Source organism: Trichechus manatus, unplaced genomic scaffold (genome assembly GCF_000243295.1).
Source record: "Trichechus manatus latirostris isolate Lorelei unplaced genomic scaffold, TriManLat1.0 scaffold00182, whole genome shotgun sequence".
In the NCBI taxonomy this organism is placed as follows: Eukaryota; Metazoa; Chordata; class Mammalia; order Sirenia; family Trichechidae; genus Trichechus; species Trichechus manatus.
In genome coordinates this window covers 2,560,169-2,576,943 of record NW_004444118.1, presented here as the reverse complement: position 1 = coordinate 2,576,943, position 16,775 = coordinate 2,560,169, and the positions used below count along the sequence as shown (strand labels likewise).

Sequence of the window (16,775 nt, the reverse complement as noted above, 5' to 3'; positions counted from 1 at the left end):
ACCAACCCGGCCCTCTACTCTTATGATTCTCTGAAATTTCTTAACATCCAGACTCATCTGTGAACAACTTTCGCATTTAGAACACCAAAGAGATTCTTGGAATTTTTCACCATCAAATATTATCAGAAAAATAAATGTGAAATCATAAAAGTAAATTCATTATACTGTCTATATATCTTCTCTTCAGCCATCACTGTGTCTGCAGTTTGGCACGCATTCATGCATCCAGCCCTCATGATTTTTTCCCTATTCTTAGTTCCTTGAAGATGGAATGGGAGAGAAAGATGGTCAGAATTCTAGCCCCAGAAGTCTCAGGATGGCTTTCTAATCTTGTCTGGCTAATAGGTCTCTACCCTCCCATGCCTCTTCTTTTACCTTGGGGTTAGTTCTGCTTTTCATACCTCTGCACCCAACTTTGAATGCTTATCTACTGTGCAGTTTCCTTGGTAGGTCCCAGGCCCCAGTATGAGGAATTTATTTCTTCCCAAGGTGTATGATTCAAGGATTCAGTCATTCTGAACTGATGTTGCAAATCCTTCCTGGTTCTCTCTTCAGAAACTCGTTTATGGAGGTCCTATTCTGAAAGAAGCTATAAAATCCTTTCTCCGTGCCCCCACCCTAGGAAAAGAAAAGCTTTCATATCATTACCCGCGGCATGTCTTTTCCAAATACCATGCCAGTATCATGAACACTCACTAGGTTTGTTTTCTCTTCTTTAGGATTTGTGCGTCTGGGTAGCAGTGATGGACTGTGCTCAGGGCAAGTTGAAGTATATACTGGAACAGAATGGACTCCAGCGTCTGATAGGAACTTCACGTTCCCCACTGCCCATGTCATCTGTGCAGAGTTGGGGTGTGGCAAGGCTTTATCTGTCCTGCAGGATGTGCCCTTCAGAGAAACTGATGGACAGATCTGGACTGAAAAGTTCCGGTGTGAGGGGCAGGAATCTGAGCTCACGTTCTGCCGCAGAGTGCCCTGTCCTAGAAGCACTTGTCACCACAGTGGGGCTGTCCACATTGTCTGTTCAGGTGAGACTCAGAGCAGGACTTTAACCTGCCCACATATTCTGTTCTGGTAATAAAAACATGACGTTTTGCTGAAATCCATCTTCTTCTACCAGAGTACACTGAAGTCCGGCTCGTTAAAAATGGCAGCTCTCAGTGTGAGGGACAAGTGGAGATGAATATTTCTGGAGTCTGGAGACCACTCTGTGCCTCCCACTGGAACATGGCCAATGCCAATGTTGTTTGTCAACAGCTCAAGTGTGGAGTTGCCATCTTTACCCCAACAGGATCATACTTTGTGGAAGGAAGGGATCAGATCTGGAAACACCGATTTCACTGCTCAGGGGATGAGTCCTTTTTGTGGAATTGCCCTATGACTGCCCTGGGGATTTCTGAGTGTACAGAAGGAAACACGGCCTCTGTGATCTGCTCAGGTAAGAGAGAAGTAAGGGCTCACTGGTACTCAAGAGCTCCCGAGTGAAACCTCCCTAAAAGCAGAGAGTGGAAAACCTGGCTTCAAACGTGAGACATTCTGCACTGAAACATGGTTCTTCTCATTGTTCATTCATCTTTCAGGTCAGGGCAAGGAGTGTTCAGAGGGATAATATTTTTTAATGGGCATTATTATTTAAGTATAGTTCATAGAGGAAAGTGTATAAATAAAAAGAAACCACTCATAACTTCTACTACCATGGAATATTTTTGCCAGTTTTTTAACTTTATATAACATCATGCAGTATACTCTCTTCTGTGCCTAACTTAAAGAAATTGGACTCAAGATTATGTTTGTGATTCATCCATGTTGTTGTTTATAGCAGTGCTTCATTCATATTATTGTGTAGAATATCCCATTGAATGACCACATGACAATGTATTGATCCATTCAACTAATGGTGGTGATTTGTTTCCAGTCCTTGACTATTACAAATAATGATGCTACAAATAATTGTGACAATGAATTTTGGTGAAAATGTGTTTAGCCTTTGGCTTTTGTTTTCACTCTGTTAATGGTGTTTTTTGGTTTTTTGGTTTTTTTTTTTTTTTTTTTGATGAGCTGAGTTCTTAATTTTAATGAAGTACAATTTTTCAACTTTTTCCTGTGTACACTTAGTGCTTCTATGTACATTTTAAGAAAACTTTTTTACCCCAAGATCATGAAGATATTCTCCTACAGTATCATATAGAAGTTTGATTATTTTTCTTTTGCCATAAAATTGTGCAATCCTTCTGTAATTTATTTCTGTATATGGTGTGAGATAGGAGTCAAGTTTCATATTTTTATACGGATATCCAACTGACTCAGAATCCTCTCCTGAAAGCTCTTTTCCCCCTAAAGTGCCACCTTTGTCATAAACAGTGTCCATGTTTGTTTGAATCTTTTCTAGACTCTTTATTCGGTTCCATTTATCATTTGTCTATCTTTGCACTAATAGCCACTTCCTTATTTATTGTAACTTTATAGTAAATCTTGATATGTGGTGAAGTAACTCCTCTAAATTTTTTGTATTTCTTCCGACTGTGTTGGTCATTCTTGGTCTTTTGGATTTCCATATAAATTTTAGAATTGGCTTGTCATTTTTCACAAAAAAAAATCACGATGATATTTTGGTTGAAAACCAAAAATCTGTTGCCGTTGAGTAGATTGGATTCCAACTCATAGAGACCCTATAGGACAGAGTGGAACTGCCACCATAGAGTTTCCAAGATTGTAAATCTCTATGGAAGCAGACTGCCATATCTTTCTCCTGCGGAGCAGCTGGTGGGTTCAAACTACCCACCTTTCAGTTAACAACTGAACACTTAACCACTGCACCACCAGGGCTCCTCATTTTGGTTGAAATTAGATTTAATCTGCCCATGAATTTGAAGATAATTGATGTTGACAAGATTGAGTCTCCCAATTGATTTATATGGTATATTCACTTAGGTCTTCTTTAATTCTTTAAAGGTCTTGCATGTCTTTGACTAGGTTTTCTCCTATGTGTTTTATGCTTAGGATAGCTTTTTATCATTGTACATTTTTACTATTTAACAATAAAATTGATTTTGCATTTTTTTTGTATTGAGCTTGTGTCCAGCAATGTTAGTAATTGAAGTATTACTTCTAATAATCTAACAATAGATTATTTTTGGTTTTCTGCATTCATGCATTTTCTGCAATCATGTAGCCTACAAATAATTATATTTCTTCCTTTCCAATTCTTATGTTTTTATTTCTTTCCCTTGCCTTGTTGAACTGATTTTGATCTCTAGTAAAATATCTAATAAAAATGGTCTGGTATTTCTTTTTTCTGCTTTCTTTGTGTTTGGCTTGATATTCTTTTACTTTCCAGATATGAATACTTATATCAGTGATGTTCAAATTTTCTTTATTTTTATAGTATCTATTGAGGCTATAAATTTGACTTTAATCACAGACTTGGCTGCATTTTATCAGTTTGATTTCTTGTATATTATCATTTAGATACAAAGTTATTCTAATTTCCATTGGTTTATTTAGAACTTTATTTCTTAGTTTTCGAATAGTTGAAAATTTTCTGCTTAGTGTTTTGTTATTACTGTTTACATTAATTCCACTGTGGGCAGAGAAACTATTCTATATGACTGAACCTTTTCATATTAGCTTATTGCCCAGCTTATGGTATTTTTTTCACAAACGTTTTACTTGCACTTGAAAGTGTATTTTGTATATTTCTTGGCTTCAGGATTTTATATATGCCAATTAATCAAATTTGTTAATTATTCAAATCTTACACATACCTATTCATTTTGTCTGTTTTTCTTTCCATCAGTTATTGAAAAGTGTATTAAAATTTCTAAATATAATTGTCTATTTCTCTTTTGTGTTTTGTCGGTTTTGCTTCATGTATTTCAAGGCTTGGTTTTAATTATATACGAATTTAGAAGTGTTTTATTTTATGTTAGAGTTACCCATTTATAATTATGAAATAGCCCTCTTTATGTCTAGAACTTTTTTTTCCATAAAGTCTATTTTGTATGATATTAGTATAGCTACTCCAAATTTCTTTTAATGGTTTTTTTTTTTTTAGATCTTTTTTTAATCACTTTTTGTGCCCTGATATTTATTATGGGTCTCTTATAAGTCATATAAAATTGGGTTCTGCCTGTTTTTAATGCACTTTGATAATCTTCACGTATAATAGATATACGTAGTGTATTTAGCTTTACTGTGATTATTGGAATATTTCAACTAAATATACCATTTCTCTGTATCTTTTTGTTATTTTCTTGCATTCTTTTGGTCTAACCCAGTATATTTTACTATGGTATTTTCTCCTCCAGTAGCTTGTTCACTATATATTTTTATTATTCTTAGAGTCATTGTCCTTCATTTTAACTACACTTCTATTTTAAACTTCACCAAATATTGTTTTCCATGTTTTAATTCCCTCGTATCTGTCATATCGATGTTCTTCATTTCTTCCTACATTAATGCATTCATTTTGCCTTAAAAAACTTTTTAGTACTACTTTTACTAAAGGTGTCCTGGGAATGAATTCTCTCCAACTAGTTTTCACCTTTGTTTTTTAGAAACCACCACAGTTGTTATTAAATTATCCCACTGTGATTGTAGATTTTCTAATTTTTACTTTTAGCTCTGTTAATCGTGACTTTATGTATTTAAGACTTACTATATAACAATGTGTCTTTTCACTGTGTCTCTTATGCCCCTTTTTATAATTTCCATTCTTTTGCCTTCTGCGCTTTATTCTGTGTATGCTCTTCTGATTGATCTTCTATTTTACTGTTTCTATCTTGTGCTGATCCAATGTGCTGTTACACTCACTGTTTGAGTTCTTACTTTGTTATTGACTTTTTCAGTTCTAGAATGTCCATTTGTTTCTTTATTATCATTTATCTGCCAAAATATACCCATCATGTCATTTAATTTCTTGACCATTTCAACCTTTTTTTTTTTTTAAGTCCCTGTTAGATAACTCTAATAGACGGATACCTATGAGTTTCTTTCTCATGTGTCCTTCTTCCTCTCAGTGTTTTGTCAAATTTCTTCTTTTATATGCCTGAGTGTTTGATTGACAAACATTCTAGGTTAGAAATTGTAGGAATTCTTCAGAAAGAATTTTATTTGACTTCTTCCAGACATCTGATTTAGGAGTAGATCACTTTTTTTTTTTTTTTTTTTTAATTGAAGTGATTAGAAGCTGGGCCTCCTTCCTCTGAAGAATGGTCTACTTTTCATTCTCTCATTCTCTTATGGTACAAGTTTTCTGGGTGTTTAACAGGGCTCCTCATCTTTAAAAGACCCCAAATTATAATGTGTGTTCCCCTAGCCAGTGAGTCTGCCCAAACTCTGCAGAGCCTCTCGTTTCTCAGCTGCTCCCTTTGAAATGGCAAATGCCTCAAGGGGAAAAAGGCTCACCTCTGCCCTTTACTTCTCTCTGAGACCTTGGTTCCAGAAATATTTCCTGTCTTGGTTGCTCTGTAATGCTTTCAAACAGTGTTCATGTATTCCAGCTTTCCTAAAGTCATCCTCAGTGCAATGGCTTGTTTAAACCAGGCATATTTGCCATTGTCAGAAGCAGCACTCTCCATAAAGAAGGTTAATTCTGAAGTTATGATATTTTTACTCCTATATCAGAGCCTTCGTCTCAGACCTGCTCACTAAATTTTTATTTAGATTAATTCAATTTCCTGTTACTTAACCCTTCTAATCCCCTGATCACGTTGCTTCTGTAGAAAACCAGACCCAGCTGCTTCCCCCTTGCAATGACTCCATGTCTGACCCAGCAGACTTTGCAACCTCAGAGGAGAGTGCTACCAACTGCTCAGGTGAGGGGGTCCCACAGGAGCAGAACCTATTCTCATACCTGTATAAATGCCACCTGTATAATTTAGCCCTGTATAAGTGCGCCATTGACATGACTTTCTCATCTCAGAGAACAGATGGCTCCGCCTGGTGAACGGGAGCAGTAGCTGTGACGGGAGAGTGGAGGTCTACCACAAGGGCTCCTGGGGCACCATCTGTGATGACGGCTGGGACGTGAATGATGCCCAAGTGGTTTGCAGACAGCTGGGCTGTGGGTGGGCCCTCAATGCCACGGTCTCTGCTCATTTCGGGGAAGGAAAAGGACCCATCTGGCTGGATGACCTGAAATGCACAGGACAGGAGTCCCATGTGTGGACGTGCCCTTCCCAGGGCTGGGGGCAGCATGACTGCAGGCACAAGGAGGATGCAGGGGTCTTCTGCTCAGGTCTGTGTCCATGTACCCACATTGGGGGAGGCAGCAAGAAGCTCCACAGAGGGTGAGGCCTAGTCCCCTGGGGAGCATGAGCTGAATTAGCCTGAGGGGAGTGAGCCTGCCATGGTTCTTGCTGTTCAAATAGCTGTAAATAATGGATTTTTTCTTGCAGTGATTTCATTTGACAAGATTTTTTTTTTCTAGTGTTCCAGATAAAGGCAGCACTTGTATTTCAGATGCAGTAAAAAAAAGAAAAGAAATGACTTGCAAATCCCTACCCACATCTTGTGTGTATCAGTGCATCTCCCAGAGGCTGAGGCAATAACTGGGGGGGCTTCCCTTCACCTCAGTTGTTCCAGTCCCTATAATGAGAGACAGCGGGGCACAAGAGATTAAACCCTGATTAAGAAAATGAATCAGAAAGAAATTTATGAACTCCTTCAAGGTGGGAAACTCCTCTGCAGTGTCTGAGATAAGCAGTTCCATCACCTGGAGATGAGGGATCACAGCACTATGTCAGCCACACTGGGGCCCAGTGCCCTCATTCCTTCCATCTCTACTTTCAGAGTCCCTGGCCCTCAGGCTGGTGAGTGATGACCATGACTGTGCTGGCTGGCTGGAGGTCTTCTACAATGGGACGTGGGGCAGCGTCTGCAGAAGCCCAATGGAGCCCACCACCCTGTCTGTGATCTGCAGGCAGTTGGGCTGTGGGGACACTGGCGAGCTCAATGTTTTGGCTGGTATCAGGACACTCTCTCAGCCCCTTTGGGTGGATGGAATCCAGTGTCGGAAAAGTGACACCTCTCTGTGGCAGTGTCTTTCTGATCCCTGGAACAACAGATCATGCTCTCCAAAAGAAGTAGCTCACATCATTTGTGCAGGTGACTGATTTGTCTGAATTTGAGTAGACTATACCATCCTTCTATGTGCTTTTTTATGCAAATTTACATTTTAATTGTATGGTTTAAATTTCAGATTGAGCCTACAAAATGTATCTATCCAAACAGAACGTCAAATCTTGAACCCCAAACTACAGCACGTTCTGGAAAACAAAAAAAGGGTGTTCAGGCCTGACATCACTTTAAGTTAAAACACCTGGGAGATTGAATAGAAGACATGGGCATCTTGAGCTTGTACTGTGTTGGAAACTAAAATTTTGTTTACTGTATCTTATTATCTCAAATAAGGAAGACAAGAGATGAACCTTAAATTATAATGAGTATGTCTTAGTTATCTAGTGCTGCTATAACAGAAATACCACAAGTGGATGGCTGTAACAAACAGATGTTTATTCTCTCACAGTCTAGGAGGCTAGAAGTCTGAATTCAGGGTACCAGCACCAGGGGAAAGCTTTCTCTGTCAGTTCTGAGAGAAGGTCCTTGTCATCAATCTTCCCCAGGTTTATTAGCTTTTCAGATCAGGAACCTCAGATCCAAAGGACACACTCTGATCTCACTGTTGCCTTCTTTATAACATGAAGTCCCCCTATCTCTCTGCTCACTTCTCTCTTTTATATCTCAAAAGAGATTGATTCAAGACACAACCTAATCTTGTAGATTGAGTCCTGCCTCCTTTCATAACTGTTTCTAATCCTGCCTCATTAACATCATAGAGGTAGGATTTACAACACATCAAAATCACATCAGATGACAAAATTGTTAGACAATCACACAATACTAGGAATCATGGCCTAGCCAAGTTGACGTATATTTTTAGGGGACACAATTCAAACTATAACAAAGTATTTACTAAGCATTTTGCTAAGTTCTTTATACAGGGAATAGCATTTAATTTTCAAAGAAGACCTATTAATTAAGTATGATGACAGTCATTATTCAGTTGAGGAAACTGATGTTAATAGAGCTTCAGTGGTATGCTCAGAGTCTCTTCACTAACAAGCACCAGAACTGGATATCCACGCGATATGCCCAGTTCCAAAGCATTGTCCTTTCCAATCAGCAATGCATTTTGTAATCTTCACACTTTCTAAGTCAGGTAATAAGTCTACAGACCTTTATTGGAATAAGTACAGCCAGAATGCTCCTTGGAAGCAAGAATGGCGAGACTTTGTCTCACGTACTTAAGACATATTATCAGGAGGGACTAGTCCCTGGAGAAAGATGTCATTCTTGGTAAAGTAGAGAGTCAGCAAAAAAGAGGAAGACCCTCAATGAGATGGATTGACACAGTGGCTGCAAAAGTGGGCTCAAGCATAGCAATGATTATGAAGATGGTGGGACTGGGCAATGTTTCATTCTGTTGTACATAGTGTCGCTATGAGTCGGAACTGACTCAATGGCACTTAACAACAGCAAATTATTTGCAAGGCTCTGTTACAGGCATGAGGATAGAAAGCAAGAGAGGATATACATATAACTACACAGAAGATTTCAACCTAATGTTGAAGACCTATTGAGTAAATATGTTGGGAAGAAGTGTCAGACTCTGAAGAGGAAAACAGTCAAACAAATATTAGTCTGGAAAGAAAAGAAATGCTTAAGCAAAATCCTAAAAGATGAGCTTTACCCATTGTCATTGAGTTGGAGTCACCAAAGAGACAAAAGGGTAAAAAGATGTTTTGGCCAGAGGAAAAGCAAGTGGGAAGGTCATAGAGTGGGAAAGAGCACCATGTATTTGAGAAAATGAAAGAAGCCCAGTATGGCTGAGCAGGGAAAACATGAGGGAAAGTGAAGCTTGATGGCCTGGACCGGTGGGCAGGAGCCAGAGTTTCTTAGGCTTATGCTGAAGAGATCAGTGACACAGTCTCTCCATAATTTCTAGATGTAAAGAACAACTAAACTTCTAGATACAAAGGACAACTAAACACCTTATAAACGACCCTCTGAATGATACCCTCAGGCCTCTCTCATCTTTACCTCAGTCTTCACTAGAAGGCCAAGACTCCAAGTTCACCCTTCAATACCTGAACCCTCATTCTCATGATACTTTGATAGTCCACAAATCTGTCCCAGTATTACTCTTTGCTCTCCTGCCCTACTAAAGTAATTTGCTGGTGTCTCTTGAATTTTTGTCTATCGGACATGAGCAAATTTCCCTATATCCTTAAGTTTCCCTTCCCTTCTTACTCTAAACAAAGCCTGAGTAGCCCCTAATGACAGTGCTTTCCCTACAACCTTGCAAATAGATGCTGTTTACTTTTCATATACTCCACTTGTCTCTGGGTCTAGAAGTGTCATCAGCATCATCTTTGATCACCATCGAAGCTCCAAATCATTTCTGCTCTGAAGTTATTTTTAATTCACAAATCCTTTGAAATTTATGCCATTGGCATACACTACTCTCTTCATGTCCTTAGAGTCTTCTACTCGTCTGCTGGTCATCCTTCATCATTCACTGAAGATTTCAGAACCAGGCTTGCATGCTTTCTTTCCATCCTGTTTCTCTCACTGTTATTTCCAATTTCAACATTCATGCAGACAACCTATCCAACTTTCCTCCACGCATCTTCTGTTACTACTCAAGTAATTGTGTATTTCACATTGTCATCATCCATAACTGCACCACTGCAGAGATCTAGATTTAAAGTATACTACATTTTGACCATTATCTTTACTTCTAAGATAATTCTTCCTCATGGAGACATTCAATCTCCAATGTATCTGCAATATTTTTTCATTATCATCATCCCTCTTATGCCTGCAATTTCTTGCTCACCTGTTTAAATTTCATGAGCTATCATTACACTCACTCTCTTGCCGTCACCTTTAACTCCCTTGCCACACTTTTCCTCTATGAAACTTACCTGGCTAAACCCCAATGACTGACCGGAAAACTCTACTATCCACATATTCCTGCCTACACCCAAGCAATTGCACTAGGTTGAAAAAAAGTACACAGTATTTACTAGTCTCACTTTAAAGTGATGAATAAATCCCTACAGGGCAATCAGCATTCCTTAACATTCCTACTATACTTCCTTAATAGTTTGTTTTCCTACCCTTCAAATTTCTATTTCATAGCGTCTCCTATCATCTCAAATTACCAATAACTGGACCCACTACTACTCTTAGCTGAATCTGCTTCACTTTACTCTGACAGAATAGAAGAAATTGCATGGAAGCGCTCTCATTTTTCTTCCACCATGGTTCTGCACCTGCACTCTGTCTTTTCCCCTTCAGAGTGGGAGACGTGCCCTTGCTCCTTTACTCGGTAATGTCCACACTTGGTCTCTAAATTCCACCTCTCTTGTTTTCTGAAAGACTTTGATTCTAAATTTGACAATGTTGATTTCTTTCTCCTTCTTTCAACCCATGTTTTTTAGGGTTTCCTGAAACCATACTCCCCTAGGTTTTTTTTTCTTCCTGCCTTACCAATTGCTGACCTCAGTAGCCTTTATTGGTTCCTCTTTCTCTGCTCAACCTGGATTTATGATACAGACTTAGTGTTCACTTCCGAGCAATCTATTACTCACCATCTTTGTTCTTATCTTTTTGAATTCTTGTTTCTGTTTTTGTTTTCCTCTTGAGAGACCAGAGATTATTTCATTAAAACTAGTGATAAGAAGAACTCTGAGTCTGAAAAGAGCAGACATCCAGCAGAAGTTAGGAGATTAAATTTGAGAAATATTCTAGAAGAGAATTGTTGAATAAGGTGTATGGTTGTATGGGATGATATAGAAAGAACATATCAATTCTGAGATTTTCTAACAAACAGCATATCTTAATTATATTTGTTTTTCTGTGAAATGCTGTATTTTCTTGTCATCTTCAAATTCTAGGTTTTCCTGTGAATTAACATGTGGTTTTGTCCTTTTTATTTTATGCATTTTTTTAGTATCAGGGTCTTTGTGTTATCTTTGTCCATTCTGTATAATTATCTCTCTGTGTACAAAATCAATGTCTCATTCTAAATTTTCTAAGTATCTTTTTCTACGTATCTATATTTTACTTATCCCCTGGCTTTCTAAACATTTTTACATTCTGCTTATAATGTTTCATCTCCTTCTCCATAAGCATAACCTTCATCCATTTTCCTATTCTACGTATCATGCTAAAAACATGAAGACATCGTTTAGATTTTCCTTCACACTCTTAATTTATGAAGTATACAAATAGAATACATATTTTTCTCTCAACGTGTTCTATTATTTACTTTTGTGCATTCCAGAATAATGTGTATACAACTCATTAGCTTTTAATGGAAGAAAAAAAAACTTTGATACACCAAATTTATTCCATTCCACTTGTTAACTTACAGAGGAGTTAAAAGAGATGGTTAATAATGAAGAGTAAACATTGATCCACAATTCTTTTCATAGTTTAGTAATGGAGAAGAGAGAAAATGGAAACATGATTCAGTTTAGAATACCTTCTCATACCTTTATCTTTTTAACAAATAAATATTTGTTGTAGGCCTACTATGAATCAAGAAGTATTCTAGAAACTAGAGAAATCAATAATACAGCTAAGGTCCTTGCTCTAATTTTTTGGTGTGGTGGTGGCTGATTTAAAACAATAAAGAAATAAATTAAAACAATACTTTCAAGTGGTTATGAGTTTTATGAAAATAAAATTACTGTGATTTGATAAACAGAGTTGATGAGCACACGTAGCATAGAGTGGTATTGATTTACAACAGTGAGATACTGACTGGGACTTACCACTCTAGTAAAGTGGGGAATGGAGTTGGTGAGATCAAGAGTCATCAGTCCTTCATGGTGGACACTGGTCCTGGCCTCTTAGTTGACTCAGACCATGTGGCCCCACTAGAAGTTGCCCTCCTTCAATGTCATAACATCACAAGTAACTTTTCTCTCTCTCAACAACATATCTTAAGTTCTACCACCCTCGGAACTCCGTGGCCATCTTCCCATCAAAGATCTTGCCAGCCCTAGGTACTTAGAGTTTGGGAGGAGGCACAGGCATCCATCACCCTGGAACACACAGGTCAACGGGATCTGAAAGTTTAGAAACTCTCTTTTGAAGAGCCTCAAACCTCACCCCTTCCAGTTTGTAAGGGAATTTTAAAACGTGAGGAGAAGATCTGAAGTGGCCAACTTGAGGTCTGAGTGTGACTCCTCTATTGCTAGCTCTGTTTCTGCCCTAGCAACAGCCATTTTCTGGGCAGACATAATCATGAAACTAAGAAATGTCTGGCAATGATGACGTAACTACACTGTGACTCCCCTAAGAGAGGACTGTACAGTAAAGATGATGTAACTACCATACAACCCCCCCTTTATGATTAGCACCTTGTAACCAATCTAAGAAAGACGCATATATCCTTTTAAGCCAATTGCCTTAAGAGCTTCTGCTATAGGAAGTCCTGCCTATGAGTTCCTGACACAGGAAGCTCCACCTTAAAATGATCTTCTACCAATTGAGTAATGTCTTTCGATGATCTAAGCTTGTAATTACCAATCAAGTAATGTTTTTCAATGATCTAAGTTTGTAAATACCAATCAAGTACCGCAATTCATCTCCTTTGTTTCCCCCTAATAAAAAGTCACTGCTGAGTCACCCTATTGGATTACTGGATTCCACCACATGGTGGTTAGTCTATCCCCAGCTCAAACTGTCTCTTTACTTTCAATAAATCTCTCAATTTTACATTAATCAGAGAGCGGAGAGTTAATCTATGACATCAGGCAATCAAGCACAGGACCATTTGGAATGGAAGGATTCTTCATATTTGTGCACCCCAACAATTTCTTTACAAATAAAAAAAGCTCTAAAATCCCCCATTAGCAATGAAGCCAGCTCTATAGCCTAAAATTCTGTTTGTGCTGTCACATGATATTTTGCTTAACTCATGAAGCAATAGCTCAAAAAAAATATGAAACACTAATATGTATCTCAGTTGTTCACCTGTTGAAGTTGATATGAAGCCTCCGGTTCCTCTATGCTTGTGATTTTCCCTTAATTCCACTTAGGGAACCCTATTCTAAAACAGTCAAACCTAATGAATACCTGATAGAACCCAGATCCCCTAATCCAGCTCTTCCCCATTGTCTATTTCTTCAGGAAACAAACCGAAGAGCTGTCCCACTGCTGCCCCCTGCACAGGTACTTCAGCCCCTCCCACCTCCCCTGTTGGTCCTCAGGGTGCCTTCCTCCCACCAGGCCAGTAACAGGAAGTGCTGCTGCCTTTCCAGACAAAGAGAAGCTTCGACTCAGGGGAGGAGACACCACATGCTCAGGGCGAGTGGAGATTTGGCACAACGGCTCCTGGGGCACAGTGTGTGACGACTCCTGGAGCCTGGCAGAGGCCGAGGTGGTGTGTCAGCAGCTGGACTGTGGCTCTGCCCTGGAAGCCCTGCAGGAGGCTGCATTTGGCCCAGGAAATGGGAGCATCTGGCTGGACGAGGTGCGGTGCAGAGGCAGGGAGTCTTCCCTGTGGGCCTGTGCTGCGCAGCCCTGGGGGCAGAACAACTGTAAGCACGAGGAGGATGCTGGAGTGAGGTGCTCTGGTGAGTGGAGGGACAGGAGAGAGGGCTAATGCTGAAGGAGATGTGAGTTTGTCTCCAGAAGCACTTCCTGGGCCTACCTGCTACCCTGTGCTCTGACATTGGAGATGCTGTGATCTTCTCTTCTGGAATGTGGGATAGAAGCAAGTGCCAGTGATGGGAGGTGTGACCCGAAGGTTTTTCCAGGCCAACTCAGTACAGTGGTCCCATTTTCCTTCTCTTCCCTCCAGGTAAGAGGACAACATCTTCCCTGACCGTTGGAGGTAAGTGATTTTTCTGCTCCAAGCCAAGTGATAGAGGAGAAACTCAGATTTTCCGGGACCTGTGCTCTGTACTCTACATATTTCTGGCAAAATGAACCGTATCAGTACGTGAAAGTCCTGGTTACCAGATGTTTATAGCTCCAGTAAGTTATGGCAACCATGAAGCTCCTAAGGTTCACCAGCATTTACTTTATAGAAACTCCTTAGGAGCAGGTTCAGAAGACAGTTGACACAGCTCAGGGAAGGACCTGGCTTGGTCACATCTTGGGGTTCAGGCAGACCCATTGTATGTGAACTGGTGACTTCATGGTGCTGAGGACTCAGCAGATGACTACGATGAGGGGATTCTCCTGGGCTTATGATCCTCTCTAAAATCTCATCGTTCTTTTTTCTCCTTAGGCACAAGTTCAGGCTCAGACCCTGTCTCCGACATCTTCTCCCTACCTGTGGTCATCTGCCTCATTCTGGGGGCCCTTCTCTTCCTGGTCCTTATCTTCTTGGGAACTCAGCTGCACAGATGGAGAACAGAGCTCCGAGGTGGGCCTTAGAGATGCTAAATGACCTGAAAAGTATGTGAGGAGAGCATTGAGCCAATTGTAATGTCAAGAAAAGTGTACAAGTTTTAGGCTTCAACCTCATTATCTGGCAAAACCCCACCTTCTCTACAATAGACGTCAAGGTTTGAGTAACTCGAGTCTTTGGTGCTGGGTTGAGTGTGGAAGTTCTCAAAAAGTATGGCTTCCTGTGTGAACAGTGTCAGTGGAGATTGAGTATATATGACCAAGATCAGGATCAAGAAAACTAGTTCTGACACAAGAAAGCGCAAGGCTAAAGAAAGGTGCTCTGGAGCCCAAAGGGGTTTCTCCCAGGGTGAGCATTGGGGAGCACTGAAGGCTTTGTCTATTGGTAAAGGGAATATCTTCAGGTCAGTCTCTGAACTGTGCTGCTTTCCTCAGTCTTATCTAGTTTTGAAGGTGCTCTCGATGAGGCTTTGTACGAGGATATTGATGATTACATTTTACAACCAGAGAAGGAGGACCTGTTGGACAACTCAGGTGTGTATCCTATGTCCTCCCCACTGTTCATAAGCTGGCTATGGGTTTGGGTACCTTCAGCAAGCGCAGATCCCACAACTATCACAACTTCACATGGCAGCATCCTCTTAAGGCAGGAGCATCAAGCCCTCTCTCTACTAATCTGAAGCTTCAAGATTTCTTCTGAACCTTGACATTGGACCATATACTGTGGGAAAAGTTTTGCTCTTTGTCTTTGATGTTTTCCTCCCTACCAGGAAAACTGTCTGATGAGTCATTGACTAAGCTGCCATATTACACAGGAAACAATGAGGAGGATACAGATCCTGAATCTGTCCTAGGTAAGAGGAATTGCTTTGTCCTTAAATGGTGAGGATGAGGAGGAATCACGTCTGAGGAGAACATTCTTCTGTGATTAGGATTAGAAGTGTCTCTTCTTTCCAGCTGGCAACAATTTTTTCTTCTCTCTGCCCACCCTGTGGACTCAGAAAAGGAAAGATCAGGCTCAGTTCTCTGTATTCACTTCTACTCAGTCATGGACATGCATCTAATGTATTGTTATAGATTCAAAGACCATGTTTTTTAAAATGACATTTGAAACTAATAATAGCAAAAAATCCATGCTAGGAGAGAACACTGGGAAATATGATTTTGACCCTGAGATAGTGCGATATTTTTGGGTGGTTTATATGTATGTTGAGATAAAAAAGAAATTGACTTCTACAAAGGCCTAGAACACACGGAGTGCATACTGTTTTGCTTACCAGCTACCAGGAGCTCTTATTTACAAGAGGCTTCAGAGAGGAGAATTTTCTCCCTGGATCTTCCACAGTAGTAGAGATGGACAGCCCTTGCTTGGGGCAGGGTATGTCCACAAGGGCTCTGTGGAATGATTTGTCGAGATCAATAGAGCACTGGAGGGAATCGAAACCTAGGCCTCCTGTGATTGAGATCGGTGGGATCTCTTGTCTCTGGGTGATACCCAGGCAACCCTCTCCCTGGCAGCTGTGTGTCTCCCACAGCCTCAGAGGCTAAGTTTGTAGCCTGGGTTCTCTTGATTCAGATTCACACTCCCTCAGTTACGGGTACGTATATATTATGTGTTGCAGCTCTCTTACCGTATGTTGAAAATAGTACCTGAAATTCATAGCACAATAGCTTTAGTTGCTTCTTTACGGTCTGAGAGGCCTTTTTAGAAAAATATCATCAACCTTAATACATTCAAATATTTTGAAGATTTTAATGGTTTATGGGAATATTGAGATCAAATATGTACCTTTCAGACAGCCTTGGAATCTGGGGCCTATATTTATCAACTAGTAGAATCTCTGCATTAGAAGGGACTTAGGACACCACTTAGTCCAACCAATATTTTGCTATTCCGCCTAAGTCCTTGTCTGCTTTCAGACCCTCCAGGAAAGCAGACTGATGCCACTGAAAATGGTTACGATGATATTGAAGAGTTACCTGTTTCTGAAATTCCTCCTACCCCTGGAATGAGTGAGAAGCATTTTTTCCCAGAGGAAGGGCATGGTACCAGGTATTCCCAGACAGGTGAGTGGACAGCTATGCCTGCAGTAGTCTCACTGGTTTGTCATAGGAAAAGTGAGTTGGGACCCTCCAATAACTCATTTTTTCCCCTGCACTATCACAATCTGGGTAGCTTCATATACCCAGAGATCAGCTCTTAGGGAAGCTCTTCCTGATAGATTGTAGCTATTTCATCTCTTCTTGCAAAGGGATATATTGTGTTCTCTGTGTCCATGCCCACCATCCCCTGGACGTGGACAGGTCTGTATAATGAGTTGCAGGGCTTTTGTTCATAT

At 40.1% G+C, this 16,775-nt stretch overlaps 1 protein-coding gene across 1 annotated transcript in view; it reads left to right on the top strand.

The window, feature by feature from the left end:
• Positions 1 to 16,775, top strand: part of LOC101344910 (antigen WC1.1-like) — a 190,781-nt gene that overhangs the window by 147,929 nt on the left and 26,077 nt on the right. The window contains 12 exon segments of the mRNA XM_023741477.1: positions 720 to 1,028; positions 1,121 to 1,438; positions 5,724 to 5,816; positions 5,924 to 6,238; positions 6,793 to 7,107; positions 13,210 to 13,251; positions 13,341 to 13,655; positions 13,883 to 13,915; positions 14,315 to 14,452; positions 14,872 to 14,970; positions 15,207 to 15,290; positions 16,357 to 16,503. Of these exon segments, the coding sequence (XP_023597245.1) occupies positions 720 to 1,028; positions 1,121 to 1,438; positions 5,724 to 5,816; positions 5,924 to 6,238; positions 6,793 to 7,107; positions 13,210 to 13,251; positions 13,341 to 13,655; positions 13,883 to 13,915; positions 14,315 to 14,452; positions 14,872 to 14,970; positions 15,207 to 15,290; positions 16,357 to 16,503 (2,208 nt within the window).